Source organism: Orbicella franksi, chromosome 11 (assembly GCF_964199315.1).
Source record: "Orbicella franksi chromosome 11, jaOrbFran1.1, whole genome shotgun sequence".
NCBI lineage: Eukaryota > Metazoa > Cnidaria > Anthozoa > Scleractinia > Merulinidae > Orbicella > Orbicella franksi.
The window spans coordinates 24896686-24915582 of NC_138155.1; the positions used below are offsets into that span (position 1 = coordinate 24896686).

Genomic DNA, 18897 nt, shown 5'->3' on the forward strand with positions numbered 1-18897 from the left:
GAGGCAAAAACACAATGTCCCCGACCAGTGTAAGGACATAATAGTACTATTTGTGGTAGAAATACGAAGAAAATTTAAATCGAGTGGACCGTTCTTTGTGACGCTCAATGTTAGAACGCCAGAAATTCCTTTTGCTTTGATGTTCTTCCAGAATCTCAAAATATAAACGAATTATAACTGAAAGTCAGAAGTAAGAAATTGACGATACCCCTGCATGTAAATCAGCTTTGTGTGTTTACTTTAGCAAAATAGTATTCTGTCAAAAAAGTAGAATTTTTTTTCTTCCATCGTACATGCTGTTTTGTGATATATTTTAAAGCAAGATCAGTTTTCAGGGCGCTTCCCTCCAAAACTGACCATGATTAACCAAAGTACAAATTTATACTTCGTTCGAAATGAAAGGTACCAAAAAATATGTCACAGTCATGAAGAAAAGAGGGATTTGAAAAGAGCGCAAACACAGCTACAAAAGAGAACGCGAATTACCATGGTAACAAAGTGCAGCATTTAGGCCCCGTCCCCACGTATCCGGATATTTTTGAATCCGCAGCTTTTTCTTTCCGGATACGGCTTGCGTCCACACACATCCGGCGAAATCGGCAGCGAATCCGGATATTTGTTAATCCGCTTTCCAGAGTGGAAAAAAATTAGTCTGCCACTAATCCGATAACGTGTGGACAGCGATGTATTTTGAGTAATCACTTTGGGCCACCAATTGCAAGTTTCCATAGTTATGTGTCAGTTTTACTAAAAACGCAGCCAAATGATATATTTCACATCAAAACAAACGAGAGCAAGTCAAATTACTCATATTTTATCTGGACCAAGTGTAGCACTTTAAGGGTAAGCGTTCGCTGTTTTATTATATCTAAATTTATTGGTCTAAATTTTTCGTCCAGTTCTATAACAAAGAAAAGCAGAGGGGTGTGTTTAAAGCACGAAATGGCGAAATGATGAAATGGTACTGCTGTTAGGTTAAATAGCGCTTAGGTTGCATACTCGAAAGTGGGTAGCTGTCAATAATTAATTGTAAGAGTTAAACCTTACAGACACCCATATCCCACATTGCCTCTTAACCGTGGCGCCATTTCGTGTTTTAAAAACACCGAAGCTCCAGGTAACCGGTCAGCAGGTTTTTTGGCCTTTGTCACTCTTTAACACTGGCACTGAAGCACAACCATAATTAAGAAAAGTTCGAAATGATGTCCGTCGCATCTTTGTTCACGTAGTCGACAGACTGACCGACTTGAACATCCGTTTTTGTTCTTTGTTCAAGATGCTCTAAAGCAGTTAGATCTTCACAACGAGTAATCCATATTGTTCCTGTTCATTACTGGCGGGGGGTAATCCCAGAAAAATCACTGTCCTATTTAAGACCAAAGTCTGCGATTTTCCCTACCCTAGTTAAATAATCGTTTAGCCATCATCGTTTAACCATCATTTCTCAGTAGTATGTAACCAGACGATTTCTGCGTCTGAGTAAAATTTGATTTCTGACAATTCACTGTGCAAAAGACCTGCAACTCGCCGCGGAGCAATTGCGAAGCTATAGAATTCTTTTGTTAACTCATTTAACTTCTAATCCTACATAGCCTTTTTCCGCGAAGCCCACTTGAAAATTTTTACCTTGTTTCCTGTCATTTATTTTTGGTGCAACTTTTTCAATTGACAAACGTACATGAATGCATTTTAATTCAGTTCTTTGTTTAGTTTTCTTCATGTTTGCATTGTAAAAGAAATGAGCTTCTTTGAAATGTAAAATCTGATTTTTTGACACATCTATCGTGAAGCCTTCATGTCTGGTTTAGTATCCATTTAATATCATTGCTCGCAATTGCCTTCAAAAGGTTGAAGGTGCAATAAAGATCACGTAACTTTGAACTAATGTATTCACCGAATCATTACATTGGTACTCTAAAGGTTTGAAGATATTCTTAATTCTTTCGTGTTCATTTTTCTTTCTTTTTTTCCTTCTTTACTTCTTCTCAGAAGCCGAGATGTGGCCAAGATCAGTGACGAGATTTGGCGGAGTTTTAGTTGGTATAGTTATTGGTTCAGGCGTTGTAGGTCTATTGGTCGCATGGACGAATAAAGGCTTTTACATGACGACACCAACGCCTAGGATAACACCTGGTAAAAAAGAGGTTTGATATTGTATCTTAAATGTCGCCATTGTATAGATATGTTCAGAGTACGCTTATAGTATCACCTATCAGATTAAACATGAAATGGCAGCGTTTAGTTCCAAAAATAATAAAAATACATGCGAAAAAAAACAAAAAAAACAATAGCCGCCGCGTTCACCTTCTTCAAAATAAGGACGACGGCTAAGAAAGGTACCAAGATTCAAATCGTTGTTTTTGGCGTTTTGTCGTGGCTTGCTCAAATATGTGTTTAAAGTAGCTGGCAACAGTTTCCAGCACTTTCTAGCACAGGTGTTGGTTTCACACTGATAAACAAGTTGTGGTAATCTTCACGACATAATGGGTTACCATAGTAACCGTAGAGCCTATAACTCTAAATTATTTTTTGTTGTTGTTAAATTGTATTAAGCATAACATGATATACAGCTTTTTGCGAAGTGTAAAACAATTCTAAGAAAGGGGTTCAGAGCCACCTTACTTAAAACTTTAGAAAATTTAGGCCTAAGTATGGGGGTAAACTTACGGTGAAAGAAAACGACATTCAGGAGTACAGTCGAACCACAACAGCCACCTTGAAGACAAAGGAAAGTGCCGCTGTAGAGAGGTGGCCTTTATGCAGAGGCAGAGGTTTAATATGGCACCTGCTTTTTTTTCCAGGGGTACAACACGTTATTGTTAAAAAAAAGAAAAAATGCGTATTGTAGCATATTAATACGTAACACGTTCAAAATATTCATCAATAAAACAGAAACCGAACAAAAACAGAGACCAACAACGCGTAGCACGGCCTCTGTTTCGTGACCCTTTGCAACAAAACATTGGGTTTTGTGTATACTGTTCGTCAGTGGTTGATTAAAAGGCCATTGTCGAGAGATCTTTGGAAGTTGGGATGCTCTTTAGTCGATGTTACCGTTGTTGAGGGGCGACCTTTGTAGAGGAGCTAATTAAGGCTGGTTTTCACTATATCGCATAAGCATAAGCCGACATTCGCAGAAGCAGTATAATGTTGCTTAGTAACACCTTTTGTTAGGAAATATCCCAAGCAAAAGGCGTTACTTAGCAACGCTCTACTGTGTCTACGAATGTTGCTTATGCTTATTCGTCAAAACCCAGCTTTTAAAGTAAGAGGAACGTATGATTCATCCGCCGGGACCAAAAAAATTGTATTTTTTCTTACGCTAAGGAAGGCACGCTTGCTAGTAGGGCTATTTCAGATGTTCGGTATTCACAGTTAGTATTGTTTTGGCTTTGATATAGCGCATGACTATTCGTGTTTCGGTATATAAAGCATTCTTTTGCAAGAGGCCTAGCCTATTCCTGACTCTTGTCTGCGGCTAATGATGTTTAGTATGAAAATGATTTGCTCTCGTTTCACTGCAGAGTGATTAGAGAACAAGGGCCGTTGTGGAGATGTTGCCGTCAGTGAAGCTTCGACTATTTTTTGTTTCGCAACGTCTACATTTTTAAACGTTTCTCATGAAAATTTTACCTTTTTTTTCGTTACTGCAGATGAATCAAACTCCCAGAACAACTTGTACAAAGCTTATAGTCACGTCCACACCATCTTGTTTTTCATTGGCTATCCACGCAGTCGTCACAGTCTCCTGGGATCGCTGCTGGATGCTCACCCGCACATGGTTGTTTCGGACGAGTCAATGGCTTTCCCTAGATGGAAAGGAATCCTGAAAAGCAAAAGAAATGTTTCGGTTTACCAATTTTATGACACATTGTTTGGAGCCTCAGAGCGTGCAGTAACACAAGGCAGAAGGTCACGTGTGCAAAAAGGCAGCGTGGTAAACAGGACCTCTGAATATAGTTATCGTGTACCGCACCAGTGGCAGGGGAGCTATGACCATCACATTGAGGTAAGACGTTTTGCCAAAATTCAAATTTATCCCCGATTTAATGCCTTTTTTCGTGATATCGAAAAACAACCAGACACTTTCTGAAGGTACAGTTAAAAAGTGTGTAGTTTAGATACAGTTTCTTACACTGGGTATCCTGTTTTCAATGCCTCCTACGTAAGTACAGCATAATAAACAGTACCACATAAAAGGACTGTTCATAGCTTTCATTTGAACGGTCACACACTAGGGTTTTGTCCACAGACTTAAAAGTTAGAACTACCTTAGCTTATACAGCATAATAAACAGTACCACATGAAAGAACTGCTCAATAGCTTTCATTTGAATGGTCACACACTGGGGTTCATCCACAGATCTAAAAGTTAGAACCACCTGGTACTTAACAAATAAAGAAGCCTCGACTGTGCTCTTTGCTGTTGTAAAGCACGCAGTAAGCGGTAGAGCACGAAAGAAGTGTAAGGGGAAACACGAGACGTAGTCGAGTGTTTCTCTGTACTTCTCGGGTGCTCTACCGCTTCCTAAGTACTCTAGACTGCTACCACTGGTTCTACACCGAGTACAGGAGAGAATATCATAGTAAGCTTCAAACTGATCACTCGTCGGGTGAGCGTTGTTACGAAATTGTCGAGGTTCACTTCGCTGAGATGACCGGAGATCGCTAGTAAGCAAACGAGCGTTACTAACTGTTTGTATATGTTGAGCATTTTTACAAAAATAAAGCTTTTCATCTTAAACAGAGACAGCTCAATTGGTGTTTTCTGTCGTTTTTCTTCTTAGGTATAATTTTTGCCTTCTTAACAAATGTAATGTATAATGTATCGAAGCTTTCGCTAGGTTGAGAATTTGTTTATTTCGCTATTATTTGTGTCGGGATCTAGCAAAACTTGTTATTTTAGTACAGTTCTAACACTCCTCTTGCTAACAATGGTCTCCGTGAGCCATATTTACTGCAGACATAGAGCTCGTTTCCACTGCGTTTGTTTGAGTCACACGGGATGTTTAATTTGAGTCAGATTTGTCAAAATTCCGAATAAAAATTTGAAAGCCAGCTTACCGTCATCAACCCGTGCATCTGTTCTCTGATAAAGCACGCTGTTTCAGCCAATCGGAGCGCGCGTTTTATGGAAACTTTATTATAAAGCTTAATACACAACACCACAAAAAAGTAACGCTTAATAGCTTTCATTCGAATGGTCACACACTTGGGTTTCATACACAGAAGTTGATTTGGGTATATTTTTTCTCGATGGCACTCACTATAGGTCTGACTGTTATAAAATGGAATTTTTAAGGGATGAATTACAGTACAGCAAATGTAAGCCACTCTATGGACTACTTTGAGGTTTAATTTCAAATTTTCGAGACCATCTGCCCCCACCCTCCTTTTCAATTGCAGTCCCAGCCGTATAGCTCTAATTACGGGACTATTTGCGTTTGTAGGTCATGGGCGACAAATCTGGGGCCTTTACAGCGAGAGCGATGAGAGACGACGATGCTTTAGACGCTGTCCACCTTTTAGAGCAAGCTTCTGGCGCCGAGGTGAAGTTTATCCATGTTGTGAGAAACCCATTCGATAACATCGCAACCATGACTCTTCAGGAGGTGGGAATTAATAAACGAGATGGAACACACGAAACCAAGGTATGAAGGATTACACGCTATAACCTGGGCTCGGCTACCAGCCGCTGCTCGAGAAAGCAGCCTGCGCTCATCAAGCCTAGCTATAACCACGAGAAAGGGAAAATGAACGGATTGCTCCGGGATTGTCTCACGATGAAGATAAACAAATATTTCAAATAGGACATAAACCATTAAGAATCCCAACTGGTGAGAGGCCGACCAGTTGGCTATTTACACAACAAGGTCGAGGAGTTGAACTCGGGACTACCGAGAACAAATTAACGTAATGGTAGGGTGGAGGATTTGAACAGTGACCTCTAGATTTCAAATCCACTGCCCTAAACCACTCGGGTACGCAACCTCATATATTGCTACTTTTTACCATTATTGTTTTCTCGTGACACATGGCTCAGGAACAGTACTTTGCCATAACTATGGTAATATTGAGACGAGAATAGTTTTAGTCAGCCAAAACTCATTAACTAGACAAAAAGTTTTTTTTTTTTATTATTATTACCAGGTTGATGCCCCGGACGTAGTTGATCAAAATATATACCGGTATTTCGGCTGGGCTGAAGGAAGCAACAAAGCCAGAGAAGCCCTTCCGGGCCAGGTCATTGATATACCAAGCATAGAAATTGTCAAGAACGCCGCGGAAACCCTAAGAAAAATTTGTGAATTCCTGGAAATCACGTGCACAGAACAATATCTCCAGGACTGCGCGGCCACTGTCGACCCAGTCCCCTCGATAACACGTGACTTTATAACATGGACGGCTGAGCAAAAAACTAGAGTGTACGAGGAGATGAAAAAATACTCGTTTTTTACTGGTTATTCTTATGAACAATGAGTTTTCCACGTGTTTTGCAGCCTAGTTCTTTTTTTAAAGTTTTGTGCAGTCCAAAACTATTACCTTAGATCTGCATAGCAAGGTCTAAAATAAATAAAATAAATAAATAAATAAATGTAAATTTCCTCTAAAACTGGACGAGTAGCCAGGATAAGACATATTCAAAATTGAAATAGTTTAAATAGTTTAAAAAAAATAGTTTAAAATTACAAGAGCTTTCGATTGCCAGTCTGCAATCTTTGACAAATAGAAAGACAATCTTTGACACTCTTTGTCAAATATTGCAGACTGGCTGGTAATTTTAAACTAATTTAATTTAGCAAAAATGCAAAAGTTCGTTTCTGATCGGCCGAACTTTTGCTCATTTCAGACGAAAATAGGTCAATTTGACAGATTCATAGGGAAAGAAGAGAGTTTGAAATTAAATTGTGGTCTTCTTTAACCAGATAACGTTTTTTTTTTAAATTTTGAATACAGCCATTGTCTCGTTTTATAAGTTCGTGAAGAGTTGGGAAATCGAGTGGATTTCAATTAAAAAGCAAAACCACGAAACGCGAAGGCATTTCTTGATGAACGTAAAATTGCTTGACAGGTAGTATCATTAATATCAATACGCTACGTTAAAGACACTTGGTTAACAAGCTTCTAGCTTAGGGTAGTTAGCAGCTGGTGGTTGGATTGAAGGGTGTTTTAATAACAGAACATAATTACAATGTGATGTGGACCCTTCTGTTTTCGTTAGCTGAGGTTGCGCCTTGAATGATAACCATGCCTTAGAAACTAACCAACGTAAAGGTAAGGATTGCCACGCTCTTTGTACGGCTAACAGAGTGTAAAATACAGGGCAACAAGTAAAACAGTAACCCTCAGTTAGATTGAATCATGTAGATATTAAGCTATTTAAATACCGTTTTTTTTTTCGTTTTGCCTGACCAGAAGAACTACTGTTGTTATAGAGAATCGAATTAATCTGTTTGCTTACTTAGTAAAATGTTAACACACATTAAGTTTAAATTTAAAATCTCCGTTTTCTTTTTTGGTTTTTTTTTTTTTTGGTTCCCTTTTTGAAAGCTCATGCACATGTTCGCGTCTCTTGTGTTAATTTGCAGTTACTTATATAATTAACAAGTGCATCCTCTTTTATTGAGACGACGTTTACACTAATTTCTGTCGTGTTTTGTCGATGAAGTTATCTTAAAGAAGCTACGATGCGATTTGCGCATCCTTAATTTGTCAAGTTCGTCGTTCGTGATCCGTGTCAATCTTCTCCATCCTTAACCATCGTTGTTTCTTTATGGTTTATCATTATTCTCTTTGGTGTTTTTCTATCTTAGTAAACTATTATTTTCAGATTTCCTTTCATTTAAAGGTAATTTTGTACGTGGCCAAAATAACTCAAAATATAGTAAATGAAGCTCCTTTTAGTTATATCAGAAGACCCTATTTGCTTCTTAAGTTCGTAAGGAAAGCTTGCACCTGGCTATGGAGCAGTTCTTTTTACAATCGTTAGCGGTTAAATATCTAGGCAATTTGTCGACTAATTTTTGCGGTTGATGGGCCATTTGCGTGTGTGTGTTCTGTACATGTAACTGTCTTTCCTAGGGGCAAACACTATTTAAATATAAGCGTTGCAAATGATCCTTCACGGTTTCATTAACCATGGATCTCGCGAGAATTTCACCGGTCTCGCAGTCTCGTTTTTTAAGTGGTTATGTGCAAGGCCGAGAAAGTCTCGAAACACCGATTTGTTTGTTTGTCTTTTTTTTTTTTATAAATGAATCTGAACGTCTTGAACTCGCAATTGAAGAAGTCGGACTCGCATAGAAAAACGCTAATACCGTCTTCTTTTGCCATTCCCACGCCTAGATATGCAATATTACAGACCTTAGCTTTCACTTAACATTGCATAAAACGTACAACAGTTTTTAAAGACATGTTTCGGCATGCTTATGCCATCTTCAGTTTAATAGAGTGACTAATGATACGTGACACAAGTTATATATTACAAAATATGAATAAATTATTTACAATATGCATTACAAAACAGTGGAAACGGAAATTACAGATCACTTAACACTTATCGCTCAGAATTTTCTTTTAATATTTTAGGGGGTCCACAAGGCTTACGTGAAGTTCTCTTCCAAGAGTTCCTGACTGTACACGCAAGTTCATTTATTACAGGTAATCCCTTAAGTAGACTCTAAGCCTTTATTGGGGTATAGAAAAATATGCAAAATGATATTCCCTGAGATCCTTCTTCAGAGAAAAAACGCAAAATATGTAATATAAAAAGGTCAAAAAGAAAATAGATCGTTAACCATTTTGAAATTGCATTTTCAACATACCTTACTTTAGTCATTTTAAACTGTACTATTAGTTAGTAAATTAATTAAGTCATATATTTCTTTTTTTTGGAAGATTTTCTATATTTCCGCAGTGCGTAGGTTACAAGATTTACGATGAGCCCAACACAAGCAATTGTCATTTTACTTGTGTTGACCAGAGTGGTCACTGTAAACGCAAAAAAACTGACGTGCTCGATTACAAGGACGTTTATTGCCACTGAAGGTAAACTAGAGCACAAACCTTTTTATCTGAGTCTATTGAGGAAGCAAGCAAGGGAATGATGGAGGGAGGAAGAGATTAAGAAAAAAAGAGTAAGGAAAAGAGAGCGAAGGAGTTAGGCGACAAGAGAGGGAGCTATTGAAGTGAGCTCGGGAGAGGCAGAGGGTAGGGAGAGAGCAATTCTAGAGACGGAGGGAGAGATGGAGATAGGGAGCAATAGAGGGAGTTCTTGTAGTGTTAAGGTGGTTCGGAAGGGGCGGGGGGGGGGTAGGAAGTAATTTAAATGAGTAATATAACTGGTCATGATCGAGTGAAATTTCTACCGAGAACTATAATAAATAAATACTACTGTTATTGGCTTTTCCATCGCAGTCAGAACTATTTACTCACGAAATCAATAATCCAAGTATCACTTATTCACTCCCCCTCTTTTATATTATTTGTTTCAAGATCACGTTCTCTCAGGACATACACTCTCGACCCACCAAGTGTATTCCCTCCCAGAATGCCATATGTTGTGTTTGGATCATCCAAGATGTTTATCGTACAATTTTCAAGCGACTTCAATTTCGTCGAGGAACTTTTGTGAGATCAATGACGCTACAGGCAAAATGTGTCCTCGAGACTTGGTCAGAAGCACCGGTTACAAATACTACGAGGATAAGGTGATAGCGTGAACGCCATCAAAAATTTCTTTAAACCAGATCAAAAAACATTTTGATATTTATGAATTTTCTGGACTTGTTGTGAGACCAAACCAAGAGAGGTCACGTGGTACATCCTGACAATATAATTTCGTACCAAGCGCTTCTTCCTGGTGGGGAGAGAATTTACTGATAACTGATCTAATGAAGCAGTCTGTTATGCTCATTGTTTAAATAGTTTCGATAGGTTCAATTTAGTTTTTGAAAATAACTGGATGTTAGTCTCACAATACACTGTAAGCAGCTCCACTCTCTTTATAGTCTGTATAGCGAGACACTAAAGACAACTTCAGGGCAAAAATCGGGCTAGTAGGAAAAAAGAAGTGTCTTCTTGCAGTCTTGTCCTACAAAGCTACGAATGCTCGCAGCTATTTTTTCTATGAGTTCTGTTAGTATTCTATTCTTTCTTAGCCTATGTATACATTTAACCAAAACGTATTCATCACATAAACATTTTCCTCTTGTATTTAGGATGCAACTTGTGGAAGGCAGTGTCCTCCGCGAGGTACGTTTAAATCAGTTTACCTAATAAACAATTATTCCATGAGCGCGCGTTGGATATGAGCTGGCTATAATCACCTCATATCCAACAAGCGAGAGTGGAATAATTGTTTTATTAAAAACGTTCCAAAATATAGAAAACTAGACTAAACTAAAAATAAAAACGCCCCAAAAATTCACGCGTTTGCTTACTATATTTGTAGAGCATGGTATAATGGCTCATAACCCATGATGGCTTAGCCAATGAAAACTCTCAAATTGTATTATCCAATGATCCAGTTTTTAATAATATCAGACATACACTTTTCTTTTTTTGTTGCCTGTTTACTGGTATATATTGCTTGCTAGTTGTTGGTTGGTTGAATTGGCTCATTAGTTGGTTACTAATTAAGTCGAACGCAGAAAGTGCCTGGCAAAATAATGAAAAACCTGTGTATTTTATTGCCTTTCTCGACAAGATACAAGCAGCCGTGTAAAACCATAATTTCTCTTAGCCTCTTTATTAGACCTTTTGAAAGCACGATGCTTTGGTGGAACCAAAAATTCCGTATTAAAACAGTAACTGGGTATTACTACTTATGTTAACATGTTAGCACGAAATAGTAACCAACTTTGTGAACAGAATAACTAATTGGGAGTGAATGTATCAAGGAATGGCCACACATTGCTCAACGTGAAAATCTCAGTTTGCTAAGTAGATGCCCTTCAACTATACTTGCTTGCTTTACTTACTTGCTTTTCTTTTTCTGTCGTTTGCTTCCGTTTTTTGTTCCTCAGTTGCTGCATACACATGATTCACAATGATTTTTGAAGTGCACACAACTCAATCAGTATTTCGGATAGTTCCCTTCAGTTGATATAGTTCATTTATCCCGTATGCAGCAGATGCCGACGGAACAAATTTCCAACTTCATTTCCCAAACAAATCCGTCACCGATTACGTCAGATTTGATCTGCTGCGTTGTGCGCCACCGCTGACCGCTTTCAGTGTTTGCCTTTGGTTGAAAACCGCAGATACAGCTGATGATGGTGCCAGCTTTAGTTACTCACTTCCAGGGCAAGATAACGAGATTTTACTGACCGACTACACCAGTCTCAGATTCCTAATTGCTAATACATACAGGTAAATACCCAGAAAGCTTGTGAATTATGTATTCCTAATGGCGAACGGGGAGTAGGGATGGTGCAGTAGCGAGCGCGCTCGCCTCCTACCGTCTGTCCCGGGTTCCCTTCGGGCCCGGTGCCATTCGTGGGTTGAGTTTGTTGTTGATTCTCGCCTTCCTCCGCAGGTTTTTCTCCCTTCACAAAAACCAGCATCTCCAAATTCCAATTTGGCAAGGATAGAGGACCTGCATGAAAACTAGCCAAGGCCGATGGCTGCGGCTTCCTTGCTAAATATTGTAAATTTGAAGCCATCTCGAGACATCCTTGTCTACAAAAGTAACGTTTCCCAACACTTGCTGTTCCCTAAAGAACCCAACGCACCTTTGTCTGTTTCCAAAATGAAAAGAAAATAACTAATGTCCAAAAGAAGTGATCGAGAACACTGCTGAGGGAGGGAGAGCGAAGAGAGAAGGGAGGTGGGGAAAGAAGTAGGAAAACTCCTAATGCTGCCGAACTCGGAAAAAGCGGCTGAGATATCAGACGCTTGGCTCGAAGGTTACTTTTTTCCTTTTTTCACAGTGAGATGGGATTGGCTGTGAATGATGACTATTGGTACCACATCTGCACAACATGGGAGAATACCGCTGGCTCGTGGAACTTTTACGTTGATGGCGAACTTTGGGAAAATGGCGTTGGTTTGGAAACAGGACATGTGATCGACAACAACGGCATTTTCATTCTTGGCCAGGATCAAGACAGTTATGGGAGTGGCTTCGAACAGTCCCAGAGCTTTTTTGGCCAAATGTATGGTGTAAACATGTGGAATAGAGTTCTGACGAAGGAGGAGATTTCGCACATGTCGACAAATTGTTCTTATGGGGTCGGCAACTATCTGAGGTGGAGTGATTTCGTGACTGGCTTACATGGAGGTGTTACCGTGACATCTCCAGCTACCTGTTTGCCATGAACTGAGTATGCACATGTTAGATGAAAAACTGACAACTTTTCACCATCCATGTTAAATTTGTATTTTGCTGCACAAAATCGTTTTGTAAAGATTTTAATGCCCACACACGGATTTTGCACATTCGTTTAAGAGCTATTGGTTATTGGAGTCTGGAGGCGAACAAGTTATGACAAATTATACTTCTATCTACTCAGCTTGTTTAGCTTTCTTACTGTTCTGAGTGGTTTAAGTTAATTGTTTTTATGCTGTGTTTTTTTTTCTTTTCTTGTAAATCTGACGAAATAAAATGGTTGGTTGGTTGTTCTTGTTGTTATTGTGACTGTTTTTGACAACTTAAAAGAAAAATCGCCAAGAAAATTGTCAAAATTTGTTCAAATACCTGGCAGCGCTTCAGATATGTAGCTAGTATGTCATAAATTTTCTTATTTGGTCTTCAAATTATGCGCCCTTATACAAACCGGTAATAAGTCATTTAATATACAATCCACGGCTAACCAACTATGTCAATGCAGCTACTTCGTTATGCGCTAACATTACACACAGGGCCGGATTTTAGCGGCCGGCTTGTGGCTGGAGTAATGCTTTTCTTGTTTTATGAAGTAAGCACAAAGTAATAATATTTATAGTAGAAATAAAGTCGTGTATGCATTTCATTTTCTTTGTGTCTTCTAATTTTGCTTGTAAGCTACTCGAGATACACCTGTAAGTCAAGGCCGACTAATTAACGTATTGTTGCTTACTCCTTTAGAATTTTATAAACGCTAGAACATAGGGATAGGTCTATGAGCCCCCTAACCCACCTCCCCTAAAAGAAAAGAAAAAGAAAACTTAAAAGTCGTAGTTGATTGTTGTGAACATGGTTAAAGTGTACATGACAGGTATTTTGTTGTTGTTTTTTTTAATTTGCTTGATGAAATCTAAGTGAATGATATAATAATATGGAAATCGAAAGAAAAAATGGACATGTTTTTTTTTTTTGTCATTGCGTTTTGGGCATGAAATTTAACTTCCGGTTGGGTCAAAAACCACGAGGGGTTAGGACCTAGGGGACCAGTCTCTGACGTCAAAACAGGAACGTACGCCTACATATCTTTCGCAAACGATTAAAATTTTGAACCAAACTTGGAGTTAAGCCTCATAGTATATTTTAATTATTTTTTTCGTTTCTATTTGTTTGATTCGCAAAATATGTCAATGAAAACTAGAAATATAGAATAATCTTTGGCAACAACTAACCTTAGATCTATCCAAGTTTATCCAGGGAAGGTAGAAGCCAAGGTGACAAGAACGACACGAACAACTATACGGAAGAGGCGTTCGAGAATTAAGTGTTCCACATACGTGAGTTAACTTTGACCTGCTAAAACTAAGCTTCTAAATATTTGGCTCCACAAAGAAAGACGTCTGAGCTGACTTTCAGACCAAAAGGGATTCTGACCCACTTGTATGTTCCCCAAGGTGTATTGAAGGTTGCCAATATAGTGAGCTCCCAGAGTCCAGTTTCAACAGCCTATAGCCTGACTCGACTTCAACGACTGTGAAATACCTTAAGAGTGCCTGCCTGTAAAAATCAGACAAATTCTTAATTTCGCGGCAAGGGTCGAAAATTCGATTTCGCTCATATTCTTATGGTAGATAGGCTAGGGCATGACAAAAACTACTGGATAGTTTTTTTGGCAAAATATCCTTTTATTTCAAAGAAATATGCAAATTACCAAATTCCGTTAAAATCGTCATTTGACGCACCATTTTATTAAACAAGTTTGAGAGCCTCGCATGCAAAACCACATCATTCTTCCGTCTTTAAAACACTCAAATATTTTTGTGCAATGTTTAAATGTGTACTGGGTTGATTTTAGGGAATGTGGCGTTGTCTTTTTGGGTGCACCATAATTAAATTTCGAAGACATGTATTTCATTCACTTAAAAGTACTTCGTGAATATAATTAATTTTCACCATGTGCGAAACCTTCAAATGGACCAAGCTTCTGGTGGTTGAATCGCAGAAGGATGGTCTACAGATTCCTGTAAAAATTTCTTTGGGCAAATGATTGTGAGCGACGCGAGAGCTTTTCAAAGTACGTCAAAAATGCAAATATTTGACCATCCGTCATCAAATTTCAATTTACGAGTTAGACGTACATTTTAGCATGCGCTACATGACTTGACCTATGTTAAGCTGAAATAGACACAGAGCTGATAATTTCGAAATGTTCTAACCTCATTTGCTGTAAAAGGCAGGTCCAAAGCCGATTTGACGTGTTTTTCTCACCATTCGTCGCACGTAAAGCAGAAGTTTGCTTTTGTTTACATAACGTCCGATGTACATCGCCAACTGTCAACTTATTTAACGGTCGAATACGATGAATCTGTGACCCTCGTTCGACACATATGATCACCACTGCATCTAAGTCAAAAACGGCTAAGTCATTCGTAGATAGTTGCTTGCTTTGCTCTACACCGAAATATTACGTTTGATCATCATGGTTTGATGGCTTGAATCCTTGCTTGCAGCGGTTCCTTGTTCGTCACGCAATTCTGTCATCCCATTTTAGGGGGTAGGGGTGGGACAATTTCTATCCTAATACGTAAGGCTCCGTAAGGCTAGGAATCACTGGGAGCACACAATCGTGTTGAGTAGGAAGAGATTGAATTAAGAAATGAAAAGAATGAATAATTTACTATTGCCCCTGTTGTTATCTTTTACTCGACCACCGCTACCTACCATGCCCCTGCGTAACACTGTAACGTTAAACTCATACCTAGGTCTTTTCGCGCTATGCAATTATTTTTGGTTTACATGTAATACAGTGGGCTACCCTCGGGGAAATGGGTGGCGACCGCTTAATGGGGCTAGCCGCTTAAATAGAGGTTGGTGTACCTTGAATATTTAATTTTGCACTATCGGGCTATAAATTTCTTGGTGAACATGGAGTCAATTCAATACAATCATGATAGACGTGTGTTTGAATTATCACTCGTCATGCACCTTCAATTTCAGACTCATATCTGCCATCGCCCTTTCCAAAACAAAGTTCTTAAATTTTGGGTGGCTGCTTAATAGGGGTAAAGACAATAATGAAACCCTTATCGGAATGACCAAATGATGGTCGCGGAGGTAACCGGTCAATAGGTGTTTTATTTACAATATTTCACTGACGATAATTTTGGACTGTATTGAAAACAGTCCTCTATTTTCTCTTACATACCAATGCCTCGCCACTAAGCAGACAAAATAAGCCAAATAAAATGGCATGGCCAGGGCTATTTACTCACGTAATTACTAATTAAATTTAGTCTGTTTTTCTCACGAATTAGACACGTTGTGATTTCCTATTTTTATTTCAGCTAGTTCTTGCTTCATGAATCTATAATTTTTTTATGGCGATTTTCTTAAAATTCTAGTGAGTACAGGTACTAGCTTTATCAGCTGTTGTCTGAAACATCAGAACGTACAACAAACGTGATTTGGACCGACGCCACGTACACTATAGAATATGATTATTTAAATATACACATATGTTATTATATATATGAAAAAACAGATGAACAATGATTAAATTGTTTCACTTATCCTGAGAGTACTCTATTCAAAATAGATCAAAATGTGCAGCATATGCCGTGACAGCATTGCGTGACGAACAATAACGGCTGTAAGATTGTGTTGCGTCGACACGCTTATCAGCAATGGTCAGCAATCGATCAAGCGCAATATTTTGGCGCAGCGCAAAGCAAGCAACTATCTAGAAATGACTCGGCCGTTTTAGACCTAGATGCAGTGGTGTTCATATGCGCAGAAAGATGGTCACAGATTCATAGTATTCGACCAATAATAGGTCGACAGTAGGCGATGTACATCGGACGTTAACCTTGTGTAAACAAAAGCAAACATCTGCTTTACGTGCGACGAATGGTGAGAGATCGACTAGAAACACGTCAAATCGGCTTTGGACCTGCCTTTTACATCAAATAAGGTTAGAACATTTGGAAATTATCAGCTCTGTGTCTATTTCAGCTTAACATAGGTCAAGTCATGTGGCGCATGCTATATATACGTCTAACTCGTAAATTGAAATTTGACGACGGATGGTCAAATATTTGCATTTTTGACGTACTTTGAAAAGCTCTCGCGTCGCTCACAATCATTTGCCCAAAGAAATTTTTACAGGAATCTGTAGACCATCCTTCTGCGATTCAACCACCAGAAGCTTGGTCCATTTGAAGGTTTCGCACATGGTGAAAATTAATTATATTCACGAAGTACTTTTAAGTGAATGAAATACATGTCTTCGAAATTTAATTATTGTGCACCCAAAAAGACAACGCCACATTCCCTAAAATCAACCCAGTACACATTTAAACATTGCACAAAAATATTTGAGTGTTTTAAAGACGGAAGAATGATGTGGTTTTGCATGCGAGGCTCTCAAACTTGTTTAATAAAATGGTGCGTCAAATGACGATTTTAACGGAATTTGGTAATTTGCATATTTCTTTGAAATAAAAGGATATTTTGCCAAAAAAACTATCCAGTAGTTTTTGTCATGCCCTAGCCTATCTACCATAAAAATATGAGTGAAATCGAATTTTCGACCCTTGCCGAGTTATTTTCCATTTTTATGGACAGGGACTCTTAAGTCATAAAGTTCAGCAGTAACGTCGTAGTAGCACTGAGTAGTACTGTTTCCTTTTAATGCTCTTATTGAATTCTTTTGGATCGAGACAGAGTCGGATCTATGCATTTGTTTTTGCAATAGGTATATCCTATTGATCCAGTGTAAATGTTGCGCAATGCAACTGGTTTGATAATACCTAAACTCCATAGAGATGAATAGGTATTTTCCCAACAACCACAACGGTGCAAAAATTCATCAACCTTATCTCTGTGCATTTTAGTTGCACGTACAATTAATATTAAAGGTAAAGCCACATGAATTTAGGATAGTTACATGTGCTTGCAGTTTGCCAAACATTTTTACATTTTGTCTGAACACTTCAATTTATGGAAACCATTGGGGTATCTAAAATTTAAAATATAAGTTAGCTGTTAGCTGTAGCCGAGGTTTTAAAATTGCAAACGTTAGTAATCGATTAAAATATTCAATGTTTCTACCGCAATATTATAAAGGTTTAGATGAGGTGACCTTTGTTGTGACTATTGACATCCAATTCGGTATCATTGTTCGTCTTTCCCACAGTGATGAAACAAAGCTGTCAATCACAACCGATAGCGTCGCATCTGCAAAACGTGCATGGAAGAACACCGCTGGCTCATAGCACGTTTACGAAGGCGGCGCACACAAGCATAGCAATAATGTGAAGATCGGCCACTTGATCAAAACTAACTGCATTTGTTTCATGGCCTCTTTGGCACCCGGGGTAACAGAATATTCTGGTGAATAATTTTTGAGCACAATGTTTAAGTGAAAAGAAAAAGAAGGGGCAAAACATAATTCCAGTTGAAAGCGGAATATTTTAAAATCTACAACGTTCAGGGACATCTCCGCCCAATTCTTTACTGTTTTCCTTATGGTCATATTCTCCTAAGGTTTTACGTAAAATAAGGTAAAAAGTCCACATTTTGCCCATAATTAAGTACGTGCAGTCTTTCCAGCAAAAGCTGAGTAAATTGGCATCTCATTTACACTAAGTTAATGACACTGAGCAGGTGAGCTGAATACGTATTTTCCCAACAACCACAACAGTGCCAAAAATAATCATCAACCTAATCTCTGTGCATCTTAGGCGCACGTACACAATGATTAATATTAAACGAGAAGCTACATAAATTTAGGGTAGTTACATGTACTTGCAGTTTGCCAAACATTTAACTGTCGACGGTAAAAAACAAAACAAAACAACTACCATAAATTTTAAATGTAATTTGGTTGTTAGCTGGAGACGACGTTTTAAAATTGACAATGTTAGTTATCGATTAAAATCTTCAATATTTCTACCGCAAGATTATAAAGGTTTAAATCAGAGGACCTTTGTTGTGGCTATTGACGTCCAACTCGGTATTATTGTTTATCTTTCTCACAGTGATGAAGCAAAGCTGCCAATCACAACCGATGGTGTCACTTCTGCAAAACGTGCATGGAAGAACACCGCTGGCTCATGGCACGTTTACGAAAGAGGGGCACTCACCACACAGGCATAGCAATTATTCGAAGATGGGCCACTTTATCGACACTAACTGCATTTACTTCATGGCACCCGGGGTAACAGAATATTCTGGTGAATAATTTTTGAGCACAATGTTTAAATAAAAAAAAGAACTGACAGAAGCGGCAAAACATAATTCCAGTTGTAGGCGGAATATTTTAAAATCTACCACGTTCAGGGATATCTCCCCCCAAGTCTTTGCTGTTCTCTTTACAGTCATATTGTACTCAGGGTTTACGTAAAATAAGGTAAAAAGTCTACAATTTGCGTATAATTAAGTATATGCAATCTTTCCAGCAAAAGCTGAGTAAATTGGCATCTCATTTACACTAAGCTAATGACATTGAGCAGCTGAGATGAATAAGTATTTTCCCAGCAACCACAACAATGCAAAACATAATCATCAACCTAG

At 38.5% G+C, this 18897-nt stretch overlaps 3 protein-coding genes across 5 annotated transcripts in view; 2 read left to right on the forward strand and 1 right to left on the reverse strand.

Annotated features, from left to right (window-relative positions):
• LOC145460439 (uncharacterized) overlaps window positions 1-18897 on the reverse strand; it is a 335154-nt gene that overhangs the window by 181522 nt on the left and 134735 nt on the right. The window lies entirely within an intron of this gene.
• LOC145502802 (uncharacterized) lies at window positions 681-6557 on the forward strand. The gene is made up of 5 exons (XM_081482185.1): window positions 681-843; window positions 1990-2133; window positions 3654-4009; window positions 5450-5650; window positions 6150-6557. The coding sequence occupies exons 2-5, from the start codon at window positions 1998-2000 to the stop codon at window positions 6477-6479; spliced, it is 1023 nt and encodes a 340-aa protein (XP_081338311.1). The 5' UTR covers window positions 681-843; window positions 1990-1997; the 3' UTR covers window positions 6480-6557.
• Window positions 8579-13397, forward strand: LOC145502803 (neuronal pentraxin-1-like). 3 transcript variants are annotated; one of them, XM_081482186.1, is made up of 6 exons: window positions 8579-8660; window positions 8917-9047; window positions 9495-9709; window positions 10220-10253; window positions 11132-11372; window positions 11933-13397. In XM_081482186.1, exons 2-6 carry the CDS (start codon window positions 8939-8941, stop codon window positions 12318-12320), a joined length of 987 nt encoding a protein of 328 aa, XP_081338312.1. In that variant the 5' UTR covers window positions 8579-8660; window positions 8917-8938; the 3' UTR covers window positions 12321-13397. The 3 variants fall into 3 exon arrangements, with proteins under 3 accessions (XP_081338312.1, XP_081338314.1, XP_081338315.1); XM_081482188.1 differs by having other exon boundaries at window positions 11135-11372; XM_081482189.1 differs by having other exon boundaries at window positions 11264-11372.

Bases quoted from the DNA above. Each gene is read 5' to 3' on its own strand.
- LOC145502803 (XM_081482186.1), top strand. From the start codon at position 8,939: ATGAGCCCAACACAAGCAATTGTCATTTTACTTGTGTTGACCAGAGTG. The intron at 9,048-9,494 runs GTAAACTAGAGC...ATTTGTTTCAAG, and splicing joins GACGTTTATTGCCACTGAAG to ATCACGTTCTCTCAGGACAT. The intron at 9,710-10,219 runs GTGATAGCGTGA...TCTTGTATTTAG, and splicing joins ACAAATACTACGAGGATAAG to GATGCAACTTGTGGAAGGCA.
- LOC145502802 (XM_081482185.1), top strand. From the start codon at position 1,998: ATGTGGCCAAGATCAGTGACGAGATTTGGCGGAGTTTTAGTTGGTATA. The intron at 2,134-3,653 runs GTAAAAAAGAGG...TCGTTACTGCAG, and splicing joins AACGCCTAGGATAACACCTG to ATGAATCAAACTCCCAGAAC. The intron at 4,010-5,449 runs GTAAGACGTTTT...TTGCGTTTGTAG, and splicing joins GCTATGACCATCACATTGAG to GTCATGGGCGACAAATCTGG.